Below are 23,322 nucleotides of genomic sequence, written 5' to 3' on the forward strand. Positions count from 1 at the left end.
GAAATGCGAAAACACCCGTGTACTTAGATTTAGGTGCACGCTAATGAACCCCACGTAGTCGAAATTTCTGGAGTCCCCCACGTGGAACAGCAATTTACTTCGCTGCCTATCTTGGAAAATGATATAACAGTGCTAGCTTCAGGTTTTCCAACAAGTGCACATGCACTGAGAAGGAACGTACTATCTTTCAATTTCCTAACCGCAATATGTATGGTAACGGTATGAACATACGGAGAGGAAATAGCGAAACATGGTTATTTACTACTGTTGAGAACAGCATGATGTCTAATGCCTATCACCAGTATATGGGCTTTAGTCACCAGGATTCTCAACCCATCCTTTTTACTAATCGGAGACGGATCAGCCTGAATGCTTCACACAGATACGTTTCTGTGTTTTTAGATGAGAACACTCCCAATGCAAGCACTTTTCCGATGCACTCTGTCTTAACGCAGCCTGAAGAGATGTCGCCGCGAGAGGTGTCTTCGTCTAGGGTACGGACATATCGGTATTGGCAGCACATGCAGGCCTGGCTAAAAAGTTCCTGCTGTCTTATATATGAACTCGGATGCAATTTCCGAAAGTGTTGGTTGCGCGGTTAACCGCACATTAAGCCCACTATTGCCATGCTTTTCCTTGTGGAGCGTCAAGTTATGCACATTTCAAGCTCAACTAACCGTAGTAGTGATTCAGGTCACGCATAATTTCTTTACATAATGCTAGACCATTACAGCGTGCCTTACTGAATCAATTTCTGGCATTTAGAACATGTTTTGACCCTTCTACGATGTGCTTCGATAGCTGCAACGATTGCTGTCACGCAGACTGCACCCGCTCATCGCGTAATCATAGCTGAGGCGCATACAGCGCATACGCCAGGCCTTTCATAGCTACCAGCCACAACACTTAGCTTGTTTGCTAGCACGGAGGCCACAGGCTGTACTCTTAAAGTGTTTTGGACAATCACCGAGACTCACTGCCATCTTGCTTCAAGCATGACAAAGCTCCCAATATCTGCCACTCTGGTGACTCTGACGACCGTACGTGAACCTCTGAATTTCTGGGTTCGCCAATAAAATAGACATGTTGCTACGAGCCTTAAAACGGTTGCCTCTTATTTTTCTTAAATCCATCCTACTTTCGTAGCGTCTCTGATTGCCCATCGATCTCTGCCTCTGCGCAGCTCAAGCTTTCTCATAGTACGACAACGACAGCACAGGAACTGGCAGCTCTATGAGGTGCCATATATTACGTGCTTCAACTACTGCCTATTTGGCGAGCAAATTTTCCCCGATTACAGGGCTGCCCTAGAAAGTATGAATATTACTAGTCATGGCTCCGATGAACAGCTGGTATATAAAATTAAGCTTGTTCCCCGCCATGCTTTCGAGAAAATTCATAACTATATTTCAGTGGCTGGCGAGCCACTGCAGACTTTCAGGCATGTCAGGGCAGATGAAGCTGTGTGCTCGGCTACCAACAAGATCAGTTCCCACCTCTGTTCAGAATTGACGCCGCACGGAAAGTTTGCTTACCGGCCCATAGGAAGTAACGGGATTTTGCCAACTACGATTTTTACTCACAGGACCATGACATGTGATTTTGCTTGCCGCCCGGGCTCTCCAGTCATGAAAACACCTTAGTTCATTCACATTCACAAGCGCTTATTCATTCGTCAACGGAGTGGGAAGGTTTTGAAATTTCACAACTCTTGGGAAGGTTGTGAAATTCTGTGACACTGTCCGTCCCTCGACTCTCAACGAAAGGCTCTGCGTGCTGGTGTCCTGCCGCTTGGACGACAGAGAGTTCTCGGAAACAAGGATCCTGGTACATTGGCCGAAAAGCACTAGTGTGCAAAAGGCCACCGAAGTGCTAATGCATTTTTTTGAAGGCAACTGGCCAATAAAAAAGGCGCAGTTTAACCCGAAAGCCGAAGCAGCGACTGCGATAGCAAATTCGCAGACAGCCATACGAAGTAAGAAGAGTGCTTTTATTGGCTATATTATCATGCAAACATGTGTTTGCTAACTAAATTAACAAACATGGTGTCAGCGCGCGCAGCAAACATGAACCCATCACACTCGATGACCGCGGAGACGCTGTGAAAAGGCTGGAGCGAAGCACGGCAGCAGCAGCGAGCGAAGTGAACTTCGTGCTGCCTATGGCTCCACCGCAAACTGAACGCTGAGAACACATGGCACGCACAAAACTACGAGTCGTCGACGCACCTAGACTCTGCCGCTAACGAAGATCGCTCTCAAGATACGGTCGCTCGACCGCGCGCAGCCGCCGCATACGCAGTTGCAGCAAGAGTAGAACGCCGCTCCTCTCTCTCCACTCCCCCCGGTGCCTCGCAACGTTGGGTGCTTCGCGCGCGACGCAAGGTGGCGCGCTTGCTCCCCGCTTTCCTCCCGTTCGCGCGGGCGCGATGAGCCGCGATCGTCGGCTCGCATCCCACGCTTTCACTCGCACATACAGCGTACGGCGCCCGGCGACGGTGTTATCGCCCTTGTACTTTATGTGGAACATCACGGCGACGGCAGAAATGCGCCTGGAGTGTCCATATAGTTGCTATCGCAATAAAGCGTTTGTGACTGTAAGTACATAAATGAACATTCTTCTGTGGGTGCGCACATACTGACTCCCTTTCTTCATTGTTACCTTTTTCTCTTTCCCCTTCCTCATTTGTAGGGTAGCCAACCAGGGCGACCATAGTTTACCTCCCCTCCTTTTCTTTGAAATACACAGCAGAATCGCGTTAAACGGAATTCACAAACGGGATAACCGGTTAAATGGAACAATCACCTCTAAATCAGTTAGCTTTGTATTTCGACAATGTAAGAAAAAACTTCGAGGTTGGATTGCACAACATTTTGACGGGACACCGAAGAGAAACACGCACACCACAGAGTTCTCTTTGGTGTGTGTTTCTCTTCTGTGTGTCCCGTCAAAATGTTGCGCAATCCAACCTCTAGTATGCTATACCAACACGCCCAGTCTTTAACCTTAAAGTAACTATCGTTAATCGGAACCAAAATTAATCTGAACCACCAAAAAACAACACCACCCATGAACCCATACAGATGGTAAACCAGCGAAGCTGAAATGTGGGGCTACGATGTTTATCGCTGGGTTAATTCCGATGACTTATTAAAATCTTTCTCAATTATTGGCTACGTCTTCGTCTTTCTTGATGCGGTGACGCACACGTTTGGCTTGGGTTTATCACAGTTTTTATTTGAAATGCCGCACATTGGGCTTTGCATAATCATCATCATGCAGGGGTGCAATGAGTGGTTCATTGTGTTAATACAGCGAGTTCATCAAAGGCTTTCTGAATTATGCTACACATTTGTGTTTCGAAATGCGTTATTCATAGCGTTTATGACCAGGTTGTGCACTGTAGCTACCGAGTGACACACTGGGGCTGCACATTTCATCTAATTAAAGACAGGGACACATTTTTGAACCTCTTGCGAAGTCGGAGCGAGACTGCTGCGCGCGGGCTCTGCTGACGTCGCTATCAACGTCGCTATCGGCGTAGCCAATGGCGCGCTGTACCTTTAGCCGGACGGTTTCTGTGGTTGGACCACGAGCGTTTCGCCTAGGTATATACCGATTCGCTGTAAAAGTATTTCTTTAATTAGGTCATCATAATATTGACTTAACCCCGTCCCTCTCTGTGTCTCTTGCCTGAAATAATACGTAGATTTCTATGCCTACTCAACGAGAAATTTGTCCGTCCGTCACGTAAGACGAATGCAATGGCTCATACACCCCTAAATAATGGCTCATACCCCTGCAGTAGGGTTTCTGTGGTCGGACCACGAGTGTTTCGCCTAGGCATATACAGCTTAGTTCTTTGCAAACTGCGGAACCACGAAAGCAGGCTCTAAAGTTTTTTTTAAATGAAGCTAAGATAAAATTTTTTGCGACGCCTACCTTCTATGCACAGTGCCATCCTTAAACCGTTCTGGCGAAGGCTCAAGTGTGGTAAAACTTGATATCTATTGCATGGCATATACAGTCCGGACAGCTGGATAGCGCCACCACTCGACCCTATAGACTGCTGAAATGCGAACTTTCGAAATTTCGAATGACCTGCAGCGCGCAGTTTGATATTTTGGACGCCAGCTCAACCTCACGCTAATTCAGCCAGTGAGTTGAGCAGTAAGAGCGATATTTTTGCATTTATATTTCACTGATTCGTTCTCTAAACCGAGACTAGTGAAGTCTATATAGTCACGCCCAGCGACCGACCGCGCCTATACACTACGGGACAAACTAATTGCTAAATTTGCTTCTTGATGCCTAACATTTATAAAAGTGTTAAAACGATGTATGACACATAGTGCAGCACCAAAGTAGTACACACACACACACACACACACACACACACACACACACACACACACACACATATATATATATATATATATATATATATATATATATATATATATATATATATATATATATATATATATATATATATATATATATATATATATAGATTACTTTAACGAAGCCCGCGCCACGGTCGAAACGGAAGCACGCAAACATGCCTTTTATAGCGAAGCTGTATATGGCTAGCCGATTCGTCCGTCCGTCCGTCTGTCAGTCGCCTGTGCACCGAAAACTCCTCCGGCGCCGCCCCATGCGCATGCGCGAAAGAAAGGAGAGGGAGAGAGGCGCGCTATTAGCACAACGCCTGTTTACTGCGATCCATGACGTCAGGCTACCTGGCCGGCATTTCCATTGACAGGGCTGGCGTGATGAAAGCGGTGACGTCAAAATCGCTGTTGCCTACTCGGTAGTATCCCCATTAAATTCTATGGCAGTCAGACTAGGTAACATGGCGTCATGGATCGGAGTGAAAAGGCCTTGTGTTATCTAGGTGGTCTTGAATTAGCTGCGCCAGTAGTGACGTCATTGCTTTCTGTCGCAGCCGAGCGCGCGCGCAGAAGTTTCTCTTCGACTCTGAAGTGGCTAGAACGCACGTCATACGTATTCCTGAGGAGCAGGCAGCTTGATGACGGTCTGACTTGATGCCTATGATGGTGGGGCTCGGTATACAGATGAATGTACATTCAAATGCTCTGAACTGACATTTGCGATAATCGATTAAGGCGTACTACCGGGCATTTCTATTCTTTGGGATTGTCTCCTCCTTTTCCTGGCAAACAGGTCCTGGCGGTAAGATGCACCGACTTCTGCAAAAACAACACGAAGGAAAGGCTAGATGATGGAACTCCGTGTTTGGTAAGGAATCACTTTCCTTAGTTAAAGTTCCGACCCCGTTTGAGATAAAATATTTATTCTTGCTCCACGTAATTTTCATAATATCAGCGTAAAATATATCCAGGGAACCAGTTTTGTCTCACCTCCGCACAATATTTCGAAAATAGGGACTTTCTTTTTTTGCCTCGTTCTGCGCGTATGAAATCCCAATTTAATGCTACGTTTGAGGTGGCAGCAGATTTTGTACATGATGTCATCATCAAAAGGAAGAGAAGAGTATTTACCGTGTAATATTTCAGAAACTGTAAAATATGAAAGCAATTAATTGTGCAAAAAACTTTCGACACTTTCATTTCTTTGAGTCCTAATACGTTCAGCTGCGCTAGTAAATGTGCACGAAACGAAAAATGAGTAGCGTAACTCGATTTCTTTTTACTTTACCAACAAGTACCGATGTCCCTCCAACTATTGGAAAGTAACAGACAAGTTATTCTGGCATAAACAGCAATTTCATGTGTTTTTATCGCACTGTATTCTTCCGCGTTGCTGAAGAACTTGAAGCATGTGTGAAGGAGCTCGCTGTCTTTTGCTCACTTGCGCAGCTTCAATATACACGGAAGATCAAGGTCCCTACTGTGTCTCAGACAATTGTGGAAGGAATTTGCAAGAACGGGGAGTGTATCATAACGCGTAAGTGAGACTCGATCCTCTATCATTTAGTGTTAAGCACGACGTTTTGTGCGAATGAAGTTTTGCTAGAATGACAATAGGTTGATTTTTGGCTTGTTGCGGTGAATGAATACAGGCTTGATATTGATACAGACGGCACTTTGGTACGGAAGCAGACAGCGCTAGCACTGACTTGAATTAACTTTGCATGTGGGAAAATATCAGCAAAGAGCAAGGAACTACAGGAATAAACGTAGAAAACTTATTAAATAAACAAGAAACTGTAACGGTTGCAAGTATACCGAACGCACTTAAGAGCAAGAGCCTCTGTCAAGCCACATCGCCTTTAGCTATTGTTTCCTCTTTCTTTAACAAAGAAAGAGAAAAGTAAAGTTCCAACCAATGTTGGCGTCGCGGCACATTTGAAAAATTGAGAGGAATGTCTTACATCCGCAAACCTTCTCTGCACGTACAAAGAAGTGAAAACGCGCAACTATTCAACCTTAAACAAACAGCGCGAAAAAAGAAAAAGGTAACAAGTAAGGGCAGACGACACGTATTGTGTCCGCGCGTGCTTACGTGTACCCATTTTTTTTGTGCTATCATTGCAAAATGAACGCATTTCACGTCACCTCAGCTCGCGGCTATCTTCCAATATTTCTCGGTTTAATCATAACAGTAATAATCACCGTGCGTTATGACCACTGCGGGACGAATACCTCTCCTATCAATCCCAATGACCCCTGTCTTGCGCCATCTGATACCACCCAATGACTGCAAATTTTCTCATTCGCATGTAACTTTTAAGGGTGCCACAAATGTTGGCGCACCCACGTGTGTCGCGTCCACGTTGGTCGGATCCGTGTTTAGTTAGAACACCTTCCGAGAAGTTCAAGGGAAACGCTAAACCTTGCTATCGCAGTCAGCGCTTCGCCATTAGGGCGAAACTGCAAATCCTTTCCCGTGCTTCATAACTGCACTGTACACACTCTCTAACCTACTTTCCCTCAAATAAACTGCGTGCCGAGAATGTTGGCAATCGATAGTGGAAACGAGGGTGCGATATTACACAATGCCACAAGAAATTATTGAAAGCACATGAATAAGTTCCCTTAATAGCACGTGACGAGGGCTAAAACGACGCCACATACTCTAAACATCAGCTGCTAGGTAATCCATTCGTCGACTTGTGCAGCATGACAGATGGCCGGGCAAGACACGTATCAGCTGTCTCGTCAATGTAGTAAGCCTCTGCTACCTCCCGTCTTATCTCGATATTGAGAAACTACCTTGGTGGCTGAAAGGTTCGGAGAGCAGCCGCAATCTTTACAATGTAAAGCTAAATTATATGCTGGCTGGCCATTCAAAAAAGCCCTGTGTCCCCTCAGGTGTATATTCACGCACCATTACGTGTGGCCGACAACAGTTTTTTTCGACACGAGAGGAGGATGTCATAAACAACACCCTCGTAACACGGGGAATATCTGTCAGGATGCGTTGCGATGTATCCGCGCCGTTCTTGCTCAATACCCTCAGTCCTTATTTCCATGGCAGCACATATCTTGCCTAACTTGTTCTTGGCCGAAAAAAAAACAACATTGTGGCCGTACCTTGCCCCAACCTTCCCGAATCGGTGGGACACGCCGTGAAGATTTGGATGGATGGATGGAATAACTTTACTGAAAGGTGCTGCGAGCTACGGGGAAAAAAGGAGCGCTGATAACGCGCACATCTTTTATTTTTTCTCCGGCCTGTAAATGATTGTCCCGCTCCCAGCATCGGCTTCCCCAGAATTATTTTACTCAAGAAAGCCAAATCGCTTTCAGGGTATCATGACTTTCCCTTCTGGTACAATTATTTGTTGCATGTAAACTAAACGTTCACCTGTGACTGACCAATCCTGTCTTGCCGTGCTACAATCGATCGACATTTTTAAAGCATGCCAATTATTTATTCACTAATCAAACCACCAGTTTAACCTTGCCGCATAAAATAACCTTAGCCTTTACCCAATAATAGTATATTTACTGCATAAGTTTGAGCACAAACGCAGAAAGTACGCGCATTTCTTGACCTAAGGTGATCTGCCACAGTGACTACTAGCTAAGTCGTGTAGCGGGCGCCTGTCTTTAGGTTCACCGGTAGCGCGAAGACGACGACGAGCACTGCGACGCGTTCAGTGTGCGCCGTTCACTAGATCGCCATGTTTGGCAGCGACAGTCCGCGATGTACAAATCCATAGATTTTGGGAACCCGTGTACATATATTTTGTGCAATTTTAATTATGTTCTCCATAACTAATGACGTACACCGGTCAACAGAATAGAGGATGAGACACACACGGCACTGTTGATGTTTTTAAACAAAACGGTTCCGGGCCCAAATTCACGCATGAAGTCCCGAAACATAGCATACTGCAATACTTAGATTTAAAGCTAACCTTCGAACAAGACCACCTGTGTTGGCAGTACTCCCCTATGAGCGAGAGGCCCCTGTTGAACTACAGGTCATGCCACTGAAAAAAAAAAAAAAAGATAGTAGCCGGCTGCATGGGCATGGCAGTCAAGAGGTCTTGTCGTCAGAATATGAACAGTAGTCTCGAGGCACAGGTACATCGGTGCAGAGAGGCCGGTTTCAAGGACTCGGTCCTGGTCTCATGTGCAGGCAAAATCCTCAGGAAGTTAAAACCGTCCAAACGCGGCTTGGAGCAGCGCAGTAGCGCGGTTGAAAGGAGTAAGAAAGTAGCGGTAAGGCCATACGTTCATTCTCTCTCATACAGATTTTAAAAAGTAGGGGCCAGATATGGTGCTAAAGTTTTGCTTTCAGCTCCTAATAAAGTTGGTAAGATGGGACGAGCTGTCCAAAGAAAGAGAGAAGTAGTAGGAAAGAACACAGGCTGCAAAATAAACCACGGAGAAAAGCCCGTGCCCTGTAAGATTGTTGTTGCTTACCAAATCCCTTTCTGCTGCGGCCTTACGTATACAGGGCAGACAGGCCGATGCATTAATGTGAGGCTATCGGAGCAGCACAATTATTTAGACAAGAAATCTACAAACCTGGCAAAATACTGTTTCAAATGCGAGTGTAAAACGTTCTTTGATAACACAAAAATCCTGTTTGTGCACATTGATAGCATTATAAGGGAAATGGCGGAAGCATTTCACGTAATGAGAAAAGGTAATGGATGTGGTAGTCAGCCTTCCCTAGCCTTATCTTTGAAGGAAATGGGCCTGTTGAACAGAGGTAAACAACGGTGTCAATCTCATCAGCGACCGCGAGGCAATGTTTTGGGAATGACAAGTGCTTTTATTCACATCGAGCATGCGCGCACGCTTGATGTGAGGCTTCGAAAAGCCAATGCGTTTTTTCCAATAAATGCAGTTATAGGTCAGCGCCATGTGGTTCCCATCCTCTGTTCTGTTGTCCGGCGTACGCCTTTGGCGCTGTTTTTAGACAATATGGAAAACCACCAACTCGCCCAATCTGCCGTTCTTCTTTAATTATGTATCGTAATCGCGCACGCGTGAGCGCATGCGTGTGTGTGCTATTTGCCTTTTCATTTAATTGTACAGCGTCAGTCTGGCTTTCTTGATTCAATAAAAACTAGGTGGGATAACATTGTTTGGCCGGCGAACCAGTGGCACTGTGAATAGCTAGGCTATGCACCGAAGTAGCTCGAGGTGCAATATTTTGATGGTGACGAGAACGAAAAACTGCGTGCACAAGACTGGACACATTGTGCGAGGTGGCGACTAATAATCCAACGTTCCTTGCCACGTTGCGTACAAAAAGAAAAAAAAAAGGCACAGTATGTAGGAAAGACAATCCCGCGGCTCGCAATTCATCAGGAGGCAGAGAAACACTGAAATAAAGCGTTATTTCTAACTTGCTCATCTGATTACCCTGTTCACGTCACCGGCAATCATTCTTTGTGTTTTTTTATGAAGTGGAGCGTTTCAAGCAATTTCACGCTTTCTCGAGACCCTTCGGGTCGGGTAATTACTCCAGTCCCTTTAAGCAAAGGTGCTAGTACTTCTTAAATTCGGCGATTGCCAGAAAGGCTTTAGCGCATTTTGTTATATTGCTAAGCGTAGACATAAAAATGCTTGGTTCAAGCTTTAGCAGGTGGGAGGAGGCCATGCAAAGGGTTGACAGAGCGCTTACGTACGTGTCATAGACTTATGCAAAAGGAATATCTGCAGTCGCGGTCATTCCGACGACTGACCGGAGAGCTGGGTAAACGACACCGACAGGGTTATACTTTAATTGTTTAGTTTTTATATAGTACATACTGCAGTCCAAAGACCAAGCAGTGGGGGCGAGAAAATGAGCATGACCAGCAAACATGATTAAAATACATTGGAGAGAAAAACTGCGCAACTCTGTAAGATCTCTCTCTTTTTCTGCGCACAACGAAAACACAAATCACGAGTTGGTTCATGAGTTGTCGAAATATAGACAAGAATATGGCGTTTTCAGCAATGAAGTTTACACGAAATGATACGCGTGTTTTGCGAAGGCAGGAAGGCCACATTGTTAAAAAAATAAGGCATTTGAAGGCAGCGTTTCATTCGCTGATGGTTCGCGGAAAAAACGAATGCTTGAAAAAGTTAGTACGTGCGAAGCATGATGTCAAGTCGTGGTTGTGACTATGTCTGGTCTGCCGGGAAAAAATGGGAGGAAGGTAAATACTAGAATTGATAATTAACTGTCGAGTGCCGAACAAGAAAATAAACTAGAGCCTGGCGATAACGATACCTTCTGGGTGAACAACGCTCTATCCTTTCCTGATTTTCTATAAACGCCTGTAAAAAAGGTTCTAAGTTTTTGAAAGAGTGCACATGTTATTACTTATTTACCCATCCCTCTTTGCATATTCTGCACTTTCCGGTTCTAGTTCAGGTCCTTTCATGTTCAGTGAGCACACTCTCTGGTGATTTTTTCTTTTTTAGTGTTGTGTCGTCAGTTTGTCCTGTGGTGCAACATTAGTGACATTACGAACAAGTGTCGCTGGTTGAAATTTTACGTGACGAACAATACATTCCTGTTTTCTTTTTCACTTTCTACAGCCCCCACTCCTACCATGATGGTAGTGAACGTTCCTGAAGAAAGTTGCACCCATTTACTTTCGTCCGTCAGTTATATGGTGAGCATTAACGTTATCGTGCGCAATGTTTTAGTGCATTCCTATGAAATTGTATGTTTAACCGCTCAGCCTACATCACGACAAAGGACAGGTTAGTCACAAACTGCTATGTAGGGCTAAATAACGTTCACCTGGAGAGGTTGGAATCATTATGCCTCTGGATGTTAATGCGGTTAGCATTCGTTGCCTACTTAAGCCGTATTGAGCTTATCCATCCATCCATCCATCCATCCATCCATCCATCCATCCATCCATCCATCCATCCATCCATCCATCCATCCATCCATCCATCCATCCATCCATCCGTCCATCCATCCATCCGTCCGTCCATCCATCCGTCCGTCCGTCCGTCCGTCCGTCCGTCCGTCCGTCCGTCCATCCATCCATCCATCCATCCATCCATCCGTCCGTCCGTCCGTCCGTCCGTCCGTCCGTCCGTCCGTCCGTCCGTCCATCCATCCATCCATCCATCCATCCATCCGTCCGTCCGTCCGTCCGTCCGTCCGTCCGTCCGTCCGTCCGTCCGTCCGTCCATCCATCCATCCATCCATCCATCCGTCCGTCCGTCCGTCCGTCCGTCCATCCATCCATCCATCCATCCATCCATCCGTCCGTCCATCCGTCCGTCCATCTGTCCGTCCGTCCGTCCTCTTACGCCGAACCAGTGACCCAAGTTATCCACCAGTTTGGGCCACTAGGTATGTGCTCGTGGTCATGTTGCCATCGAGGTCGTTCCATTGTCGTCATTCCAACTTCGTGATCTCCCTTTCGTCATGTCCTCGTCGTCACGCCGTCTACACCGACACAGTGGCCAAAATTATCTGATAGCTTGGGCCACTAAGTATGGGCTAGTGGTCGTGATACCATCGTGGTCGTCATTCTGGCTTGGTCATCCGACTCTCGTCACGCCGCCGTCGTCACGCCATCGTCATACAAGCATCGTGATACAGTCGTCGCCACAGCTTTGTCGTCATATGTTCTTCGTCGACCGATTGTTCTCATGCGGTTCTTTTGCCACCGTCGTTACTGTGTGGTCATCATGCATTCATTGTCATACTGTCGTCGCGATGCCATCTCGCGGCCGTTCCATCGTTGTCATTCTAATTTCGTCACCTGATACTTGTCACGCCTTCGCCGTCACGCCATCGTGATCGCACAGTCGTCGTCATGTCATTATCATCAGGTCGTCGTAGCGACGCTATCATTTTACCATCGTCATTCCGTTGTCGTTGAGTCGTACTGCCTTCGCCATGTCATCGACGTCAATGTTTGTCGTTAATTTAGCGTAATTATGCCGTCGTCATTCAATCGTAATCGTGCCGCTGTGGTCGCGTCATCATCGTCATCGCGTCGTCCACCGACGGTGGCTATTATTGCATTCATTGTCATACCGTCATCATCATGCCGGCGTGGTCATGCAATCGTCGTCGCTTAGCTTCGTCATCCGGCTCCCGTCGTGCCGTCATCGTCACGTTATCGTCATCTTACAGGTTTCGAGATAAAGTCGGCACGCCCTGGTCGTCATCCTATAGTCCTCATACCGTTCTCATGTCATCGTCGTCACTGCGCCGTCGTCATGCATTCACTGTCATACTCGTTCTCGAGGTGATGTCGCGGTCATCCCATTGTAGTCATTCTAACTCCGACATCTAACTCGTCATGCCTTCGCCGTCACGCCATCGTCCTGATACAGCCATCACCACGCCATCGACGTCATGGCGCCTTCATCGATCTATCGACGTCATTCCTACTTCGCTATTACATTTTGATTAGACTTTCGTCTTCAATCGTGAATGTGCCACTGTTGTCCTGCCATCGTCGGTATTGCGTCGTCGTCGGACAGTCGCTGTCATGCATCCATTGTCATACCACCGTCGTGATACCATCGTCGCCATGCCATTGTCGCCAGGCGCTCATTGCCATCAATTTGCCCTCATTTTCTCGTCGTCACGCAGTAATCGTTATAACATCGTCATCAGTTAGAATCACCATCCCATTGTCGTGATGCTGTAGTCGTCATACTACGTTTGTGCTCCATCAACGTCAATCCTTCTTCGACAATATGCTGTCGCCATTGCGTCGGCGGCATGCAGACGTCATGCCACCATGCTCATGACTGACCTGGGCAAGCGAGTGCCATTGCAAACTGTCGCTACACTGCTCGAGTGCTAATCGCTTTACCATTGACAGTCATCGGGAGAAGAGCTGTACCATATTTTTTTTTGTTTACAGAAAACAAACATATGTCTGCTTGAAAACTTAAATAAATGGAAATAAAATAAGCAATGTAACAAAAAAGCCATCTGAACGCTCGTAAACATCGCACGCAAAAGGGAAAACAAAATGAAATTCCAACAAAGAACGCGGGTCTGTGCACCAAATGATCCCTAGTATATTGAGCCCTCCCTCCCCCCCCCCCCCCTTCAGGTCTATACGTACAAAAATAGCACATCACTGCACTGAAAGATTTCCTTTCAAGGGTACTAACCGGGGCTATGGTCGACAGGTCTTTATTAAATACGCAGTCACATCGTCGTTGGCAAGGGGGCGTTCGTTGCATTGCTATGAGTGATTGCACGACATCAGAACTGCTGTTTGCACATTTAGACACCCATGATGACCCCTCAAGGCTATTATTTATCTTCTTTTTTCCAGGAAACAGTCGAGTCAGTGTGCTTCAAAGTCTGTTCGTCTCCGGAACGCAGAGTGAGGAACGTGGAGAAAGGGAGTTACTGTGCTGTGAGTGCCTAAATGCAGGCGTCTGCGTAGGGTATCAAGCCAGACGTACTCCTCTGCTGATGCAAATAAAACTTCCGTGCGCAGGATATATAGTGGTTATAAAATTTATTTACTCACACAGGGGACAATAATACGGAATGACGACGTAGACGCGAGAAAGTAGACGATATTTACGCAATAGACATGTATTAATGAAATGCTACAGAGTGCTAGCGTTCGCACCCTTTCACCATGATATGGTAGATGTTCAGTGTTTGCGCTACCTTCTTGCTTCATCAGATGTCGTTTCTAAGAAATAACAATAATGCTTGAAATAGGCAAAAAACTTAAGTCCCGACTGGCTGATTTTACATTCACAGAAATCTCTTGGCTCTTTTCGGTGCAATAACAAAGGTCAAAGTTCTTTATTGAATTTCGGGCCTACACAGGAGAACGGGTGGCGCCAGTGTTTGATGTCGCTGATTTTTAATGCGATTAGTACTCTTAGAGAACTCCTCCGAGCTTGCAGTCTGTCTGTCTGTCTGTCTGTCTGTCTGTCTGTCTGTCTGTCTGTCTGTCTGTCTGTCTGTCTGTCTGTCTGTCTGTCTGTCTGTCTGTCTGTCTGTCTGTCTGTCTGTCTGTCTGTCTGTCTGTCTGTCTGCGCCTAACCTCTTTCAATCCACATGAGTCAATGGTCATGTGACACTGAGTATGCGGCGCTCTTCAATGACAGAAAACCCTTTAACATTTATTTGCTGCTGGACGGAATCTAACATACGCCATAGACATTCAGGCAATCTTATATGGATATATAAGCAGACACGCGCAACGCACGGACCTCGTGGCAGCCGCGCCAGATGGCGCAGCATGTCCGTCATGAAAGCGCGAGAGAGGAGCTTGGCTGCAATAACACCCCATACATGACGAGTTTCGGCGGGGGTAACACGGTGTGTGGCGACACTGCTTTAATGCCTATTGCATTAACATCAACATTTCCCCTGAGAATGCTCCTACCAGAATGATATTGGCTCTACTTTGCTTTACTGGGGAGTTTCTTGCGCTCGGAGAACGTATAGGATTGAAAGTTGCCGCATAAGTCTTGCTTAATATTACAGTGCGATATTCAAATCAATCGCTGATTGACTAGCCTGGGCAGATGGCGTCACTTCTGAAACGTTTCCCTATGCCGTCATATAACAACATAATATTTCGGTGTTCTTCGTATAGAGATGACGTGTATGCTGCGTAGTTTTTGTACAGATAATACGAAAACGGGATATAACTCAAACCGTTTCGTTAAACGGGGCCATTCGTCTTTACGTCGCCTTTCTGGCGACCCAATACTTTTTCCTTGGTAGGAGTCCCAGTGGGCACAAACAAACAGCAATGAGGCGGGACCTGGCTGTGTCACAAGGTTGACATCGTTGTTTTATGACGGCAGCACAGCGACCCCGTTTCAGTTACAGTGACTTCCACAGTTACTGGAGTGGGGGATTCCGCCCCTGGTGCTTACATAGAGACCCTATTCGTGCGATTTTGACTTGTGTTTGTGTGCCTACGTGTTTATATGTTCACATTCTGTGGTATCTACAGATGTAAAGGTTTACGTCCTCCACACAAGTTAAGGGTAGCGAAAGGCGTACTTCTGAGTTCTGAAACTGCGGCTGATGTTACACCGCGACGGATTGAGAACGATGCGTGGACAGCACAGAGATAAACCAATTACATTGTGTCCCAGGGCTACACTTAATCCTCAGTGTGGCATTTCCGTTATTCCGAGTATGAAGGAAAAACCTCCCAATGAACTCCTTGACCTCGGTCAGGGTCATGTGCAAATATCGATGGTGAAAGTATGTCTATGCACGAAAAGACGTGTGAAATCACCCCACCAGTGTAAGGGGTGCGCCACACTTACTGGACATATATTATTTGGGAGCTAAAAGAGAAATATAAATGAAAAATGCTCCGGCCTGTACCACTAAGTATAACAGGCTACACTTACTGGACAGTGGGATTCCAGCGCTGGTGATAGTATTTGTGTGCTCGTGACTTGTGTATGTGTGCAAGTGCGTGTTGATAATTCCATCTTGTTTGCTCTTTTTTTTCTTATTATTCTTGCCTGACTAGTGCATTTGAAGTTTTGGTTTAGCTGGTGGGAAAGAGTCTATCTTCCTATTTTTTTCATACGCAAAAAAAAAAAAAAAAACTAAGGAAGGCTGTAGCAGGGACGCATCCGCAGGGCGTATAGGTGAAACGTCTTGTGTGTGCTGCAGATGGTGCATGGACATTAGGCTAGGAATGACACAACAAAACACATATTTTCTAGTCTTAAAAAGCTCACATGCATAACTAATGTTGAAGCTAGGGGGGTGGGGGCAGGTGTTACAGTCTAATTGTGCAATCGTGCTCGCTCCCTATTTGTGGTGGCCCCGTTTGTTTTGCAGAGGGTGTTTGGGTAGTAGGATAAAAAGATAAAGGCATGAGTATAATGAATTATACATATTACGTCATAGTGAACTGTGTCAAAGACGACCCTACTGCTCGAATGAACAGACGTACTGCCGAGGTACGCCTCTCTGAATGCTGCACGCGATACTAAATTTAGCTCAACGGCGCCGTCTGTGCAAGAGATCGAGTAATGGTTTCTTTCTTACGCACAACGGCACAAAAGTAAGGCGCTAGAGTAGTACGGTGGAAAACATATGAGTGATAATAAGGAAACATGTTTTCCTTAAATGCGGCTTTAGCAAGCGACCGCTTCTGACTGATTTTAATTAAGTTTCACGTCAGTAATGATCCCCGATGTCGTTACCAAACTGCTTTCTATGTTGTTGTCGTCGGTCTTGCTTACGCTGCTTAACGATTACATTGAATGCGTGCGTAAATGTTTCGTTCTCTAATCTGGCAACCCGAATTTCGCTTCTCTCTCTCTCTTTTTTTTTTCTAGCTGAAGACAGAAGGAAAATGGTGGCCGAAAGTGACAGAAGTGGGCGAGTGCATCGGCGGCGCATGCATGACTAAATGTGGGTGAGATGGCTTTGGGGGAAGAAGGAAGGGGGAGAGTGAAAAGACAGCAAATGGGCAGTTACAATGTGGCGTGCAGAAGCCTCTCCCCCCCTCCAAAAAAAAAAAAAAAGGAAACGGAGTACTCACTCTCAGCGATGAGAATTTCTTTCAGTGGGCCAATGTTGCGTGTAGCCTAGTTGCGACAGATAAACGGGCCACTTTTCCGATTGGCAGGAATCGTCGGCATATGCTCCACGCGCGTGTTCCACGAATGTGCGTTCAGCAGTTGCGAGATTAGAAGAAAAAGGGAAGAGGAATAAAAGAGAGGTTCTTTTGCTGCTGTTATCGATCCGAACAGTTCTCAGGTCTTTCGCTTGCCGACCCACTCGTTGTTGTGGTGGACGGTTGTTGAATTCTTGAATTTTGCGGAGAAATGCATTGGCGTTTCAGTTACTTTCTAAATAAAGCGTCGTTTTGTGCATTCTAGCACAAAAGTAACTGGAACGCCAATGCGCTTGTGCGCAAAGTTCGGGAATTAATATCTCGGAGCTGATGTCATCTTCAGAATTCGTTAAAAGTAAACGCACCTTGCTAACACTACGGCTAGAATTGGTATATTGCAATATGGGCCATAAGGGAATGAGTTAAAAAGTTAACCAGTGATTTTTTCGTTAACTAGCGGGCTGTGCATCCTAATTTTTGCGCAAGTAGTGTCAGCTGCTTCGAGTAGATAACCTCATGAACTAGAGTTGTGCTCTCTGCCGCAGGCTACCTTTACGAAGTTTTAAAAGTGTTCGCTGAAGCACGCTGTATATTTATTCATTTTATTTATTTATTTACTGATACCTCAAGGGTCCAAATCGGACATTACATGAGGGGTGAGCACGTAAAAGGCCGGAATGATGATAATGATAAAATTAGGAAGATGAGTCGGAACACTCGAAGGTATGCATATTTGGACTAGCTTGAAGCATAGGTGATGTCCTTCACACGGACAAGAATAACTGTGACCTACAAGCGCACACCTATAATAAACTGTCACGATAATCCTCCTGCAGGAACGTGTGACAAAATGAATAACAAAATTAAGAATATTGAAATACAGAAGCTGTATTTGAAAGCAAAAAAAAAAAAAGCAGAACTGAACAAAATGAACACGTACACGACAGTCGGCAGCACTGGCCTTCAACTTGCAATGATCTTTTTAGAAGTGAAATGCCTGCATGGTCTGCGCGCGCTCAAAGCAGCATTGTTTTGACTGTCTTTGAGGTAAATCACTTGATATGTATTTTAGCGCTAGGATCTTTAGTACCGCTGTTGTTTTCTTTTTATTTGTGCTGGTTTAATTTATCATACATATGTTGAACTAAGTTGCCGAACAACACGTGTTAGTTAAACAGTATGCGACCTCGCCCGTGATAATACTAGAACGCCGAACGCCGAACGCCGAACGCCGTACGAAGTTCAGCAAGAAATGCTGAGTTTGCCTGACACACTTCTTACGTTCCATTCGTTGACAAATCACATTAATGGTCACAGGTCCCAATATATTGCCATTCTTTTGTGGGAAGGGCAATAGTTTCTGGAAGGATGGACAGACGGGAGTCCTGAATAAGCTAAGTGCTAGTCCACTGAGCAATGAAAAGTGAACGTTCTGGCAAGCAGACGCAGAAGCAATATCATCAATAAAAATGATGCAATCAAACGCAGTGCGTCCGCCTATGATAAGGACCGCATATGATAAATATGTGGTCCTTGTGCGGTCGTAGGTCAACGGAGTGTTCGTTAACTGCAACGCACGAGAAAAGTTCACGCGTAAATTACTGCAATCGAACACAAACCCAATAATAAAAACAAAATCCCTCTTTCATTCACATGGTATGTATCGAGCACTTGGGCAAACATGTGTGTGGGTGCCAGTGGCGCAAGGGCTTTCAAACGATCGCATAGCACGTGGTTGCATCAAAGGAGCAACCTTGTTAAGGTATAGCAGATATACAGTTTGTGGGTGTGTTGGCTCGCCGGTGTTGACAGGCCTGACAGCATCGAGTGTGATGCCACCACGAGGTTGAGCGACCGCGTTAATGCAATGCCTGTAGTCAGGGTTCTGCGCGTTCAACTGAGTGTACGAAATGGAAGTGTACTTTGCACACATTGTTACATCATTGCACCGATTCGCAGCGCGTTAAAGAAAAAGAGAAGTAAAATATCCGATCCGGACATGACTTCGCCACTTGGCGTATGAATTAGTTACGTGCCTACAGAAATGCGTAATCTGCATTCACTTCGCTTCAGCGGAGTCTGCCGCGTCATATTATTTAGGTTGTTTATTCACGGCTTGCTTTTTTCGTTCTACCTAGTTTATTCTACGTGTATTTGTGTTCCTTATTTTGCTAGTTAAATTGTGCAATCTTGTCGGTGATTTCGTATGCGGCCAGAGGCACACTCAAGCTAGTGCACTGTAGCTTTTGCCTGCCGTTTCCTGTTCTTTCATGAAGGGTAGGACAAAGCTCATTTCATTAAAAAGCGTTTCTTACCTTCTTACCATATAGCTGCCTTGTCTGTGTGTGCCCGTGCGTTCGCCGTTTGCCTTTTTTATTTACTTCTCCATCCCAACTTCATCTGCTCTTTTCCTTTTCGGCTTTCTTCCCATTTCTCTTTTCCCCCTTCCCTCTTCTTTCTTCCTGTTTCATACTCTCTCTCACTAGCCTTTGTTCCTTCATTAAGTCCCCACTGTGTATTTTTGCACGGATAAACCATTGGTTCGCATTAGGGATGCCATTACTGGAAATGAATACTACACGCTCGCTTCCTCTTCTGCACAGCTCCGGATAAACCGCCGCCCCATGAAGAGCGGGATACACGTTCACATAGTTGCAGAAAATGGGATTACGTGACAGTCATAACCTCTAAGGTACGTGTGACACAGAGCAGGTTCCTTTGCGACAACTACAGCGCTACCGACATTCATTTGTGGCTCAAAATGTTTTTCTTGCTGTTTATCGTAGTTAGCAATGCCCAGGCTAAAAATCGGACCTAGTTTCAGTTTAATGCCCTTCTCTGTAAAATCGTTTTGTTGGTCTGATCTTCTTGAGTGTCTATGTGCTATCACGGGCGTCAACTACGAGGTGGGGGGGAGGAGGGGGAGGGCGCTTGGGGACCTGAGCGCCTCCCCCGCCCCCTACCCCTCAAGGCAGATGCCGAAGACGCACCCCAATTTGCCATTGCCAGGATTCTGTCACCCGCATTTGAGGTTTCTTTTAAGTTGTCGCTAACTTTTCACTTATTAAATCTTCTAACTTATTAAAAGCTTGTTATACTGTTGTTGGTGCGGGCATGCTCTCCGCTTTTTACTTTTTCGTATATTTCCTTAATTTGTGCGAAGGCTGATAATAGAGGGAAAATCGCAATTGAAAGGAATTTAACAAGCAAACCTTGATTTTTAACGGTATGGATCGATTCTACCTATAGAGATTAACTATGTTGCTGAATGTTCACATTACACCCGAAATTGCTCCTCTAGCTTGAGAGCGAAGCTATTAGTGCGACTATAGAAGCGCTCGTAAACGATATGTGTGCCTATTAACTGTGTCCTGGGAGAACTAGGTGATTCACAAAGTTTATAGTTACAGCTTAACGGGACACTAAAGAGAAAAACTATTTGAACTGAGTTAGTGACTTGTCCTTCAACAATACCAGTAAAGCTAGCCTTACGGCGAGGTGACGCTTGGTAAGTCAGAAAAGACGCGAAAACGTAACGCACGTAGCAACGCTCCCTTGAAGTCCCCGCACCAACTGGCCCCTTGAGGTTATCCATTTCGACAACATCTGCTCCGGCCTAGTGAAACATTTATTGGTAAACAAAGTGCTGCTTTGTATCCTAAATGAGGCAAAAACATAGCTTGGCAGGTTTTGAGAAATTTCACTTCGACAAAACGGCTCAAATGAGAGGAAACGTCTTGAAATCCGTTACGTCCCACTGGTGTACTGAAGCTGATGTTCAGGCGCGAAAAAATAAGATGTCCTTGCCCTTAATCTCCTGTGCTAATAATAGACCCATTACGACGAAATAAACGAAAGTAGAGTTTTTAGAATATACTTTTGTTGAACCTGAAGTGATTTAGTCTTTCTCTTTAGTCTCCCTTAAAGATGCAATGATGGGCTCGTTAGTAATTCAGTACTTACTCATTAGCAGCGCACTTGAAAAAATAAATAAAAAAAAACATGGGCACAGGAAAAATGAGGGCACACACGAAGAGGTGAATATTTTTATTGCTTCATTTTCTTGTGTCCTTTTTTCAACTGCGCTGACCATAACGAATGTATATTTAAAGGAATGCGGTGAATCTCAGAAGCGATGCACATAAATTTTTTGAAGCGTGTTGGGTAACTAGGGCTGTAACCATTACTGAACCTTCGTTTCTCGCCTGTGTAGAGTGTTTGGAAAAACTCTCACAATGTTTCCTGGCCGCGCCGAAAGAACCCTAGTTGGTGTCAATCTTATATTTGTAGAGGATGGGGGCCTTGTTATGGCTAACGTGCCTGTACCGAGGGCTTCACAAACATATATTGCAAACCACGCAGAAAATCATGCATGATGCGTGGGCAAAGTTTCTAGAGCATCAGTGAATGGCAGCCTTCGCGAAAAACTTCTTCAGCAAGCGCTCGAAGGCAGTCTATGGCCGTTAACAGTTACATTTTCCAGTGTCCTTAGACATCAACTCTGAGTGCGTGCTCATAAAGAAGACCACAGTTGTGCCACTTATGCACAAAGTCGTCCACAGCATATATATATAGGCGGCAAACAGGCACGGCATCACTATGGTTTTTCCTGTTCCAAATAAGCTCGCTGGGTTATGACCGAGGATCAGCGGAGGAGGAGCCCTACGAAGCGGTGGCGGAACAAGGCATGCCGAAACTTTCGTGAAATGTGCAACGGGCGCGGTTCATCAAATCCCACTCAAGTGCGGACGAGTATATGTGGACCAAAGAGGGTGCTACGTGAATGAACGCATTGGGGAGCATGCGTTGTCAATTCGAAAAAGAGAAGGAGTGAACTCGCCCACCCATTGAATTGTACGCAAAGGATGTGAGCCACTGTTCAAGAACATTGAACAAAATAGCGCATGAGCTTTTATAAGCTCTTTTACAGAAGGGTGATGACTCTGTGACACCTCTGTGGCGGAAAACAATTTTCTTCGCACCTTTTGTTGACGTGAAGCAGGTTTGAGTTGCCATCTTCCTCTCCTCCCCCCTGCCTTTTCTGGCACGTGTAAGCGCTGCCTATATAGGCAGCTTCGAAACGAACAAAACCAGTTGCCAGTTTGCGCTCTGTCCGTCTATTTCGTTTTCCCCCCTGTGTTCGTCCTTTCGTACGCGCAACTCTTCCTAACGTGAGTTCTAGCAGCTGCATTTCAAATATTTCATGGAAACAAAATATCTAGAACTACATTTTGAACTGTTATGTGCAGCTAGAGTGGCCTAAATATTTACGATACCGATTAATCTTTTCACGGGAAGTTGGCACCTGGTTTCCCGAGTAACGTAATGCGAATAACAATAGTGCTTATATTGACCAGTGGGCATGAACGTCAATATGGGACTCTTCTTCTGCTTAGCTTTTATTCTGCCTTGTTGATGTTTTTTTTTTTCTTTAGGCTCTTCGGTGTCTGTGGAATAAGTGGGTGTTATGAGGAAAAGTGCATAGCTCTCATGACTGCCTTGGTATAACGGGGTGTGATATCGGCTACCTACACGTACATCATGTATCTCATTTAGAGGAATTATTAAACAACAAAAAATTATGTGAGAGACATAATGACAATTTCCAAGAATGAATTGGAATTTAATGATAAAGGAGACCCCAACTGTTATATTGAAATGTGTACATGAAGCTATTTGCAGTCAAAAACAAGAGGATGTAACACTAGGAATACCAAAATAAGAGCAAAAGTTCGTGAGTTCTTGCAGTGCGCAATAAATGCGCCGATTTTCCGTCTTTCTTCTGCAATTTGATGTCAGACTTCCGAAAAATTAACTTGCAGCTCATCGTAGCCGAGTCCTGTCAAGTGGAGTGCGCTGATGGCGTGTTCGAAAACCGCGTCGATGGAGTCAAGTGCTTGGTAAGGGACGCCACTGGCGTGTTTGCGCCTGCAAAATTGTGCAGATGGAGCGCACAAATCGTAAGCTACGTGAAGCGGAGCTTTCATGAGGCGGTTTAATAGCTGTAACGCTACATGCGTATACATATTCTGCAACGCCTTTCGCAGCACCGCGATTACGTGTCAGTCCGCAAAAGCAGCAAGGCGTGGAAACTCTCACCACGTGACACACGTGATCCACGCGATCGCGGAACACACTTGTCGCCGGGACGGACCCACTTTCCATAACGCGATCTCCGGGCGCACCCCAGTTTATTGCCGCACCGCCTACAGGGGGGCGGCACACCTTATTCGGCACGAAGTCGAGAGAGCAGGCGCTTCAAACCTCGGGAAAGAAGGCAGAATAAAATGCACTTTAATGAGAGAATTATGTGCTTGCAG

The 23,322-nt window shown here is 45.5% G+C and overlaps 1 protein-coding gene across 1 annotated transcript in view; it reads left to right on the top strand.

Annotated features, from left to right (window-relative positions):
• LOC126543212 (uncharacterized) overlaps positions 1-23,322 on the top strand; it is a 47,165-nt gene that overhangs the window by 22,962 nt on the left and 881 nt on the right. The window contains exons 7-13 of the mRNA XM_050190350.2: positions 5,188-5,262; positions 5,844-5,931; positions 10,980-11,056; positions 13,712-13,795; positions 16,722-16,797; positions 19,606-19,694; positions 22,825-22,902. Coding sequence (XP_050046307.2) covers positions 5,188-5,262; positions 5,844-5,931; positions 10,980-11,056; positions 13,712-13,795; positions 16,722-16,797; positions 19,606-19,694; positions 22,825-22,902 — 567 coding nt within the window. The remainder of the gene's footprint in view (positions 1-5,187; positions 5,263-5,843; positions 5,932-10,979; positions 11,057-13,711; positions 13,796-16,721; positions 16,798-19,605; positions 19,695-22,824; positions 22,903-23,322) is intronic.

This window comes from Dermacentor andersoni, chromosome 3 (genome assembly GCF_023375885.2).
Source record: "Dermacentor andersoni chromosome 3, qqDerAnde1_hic_scaffold, whole genome shotgun sequence".
NCBI lineage: Eukaryota > Metazoa > Arthropoda > Arachnida > Ixodida > Ixodidae > Dermacentor > Dermacentor andersoni.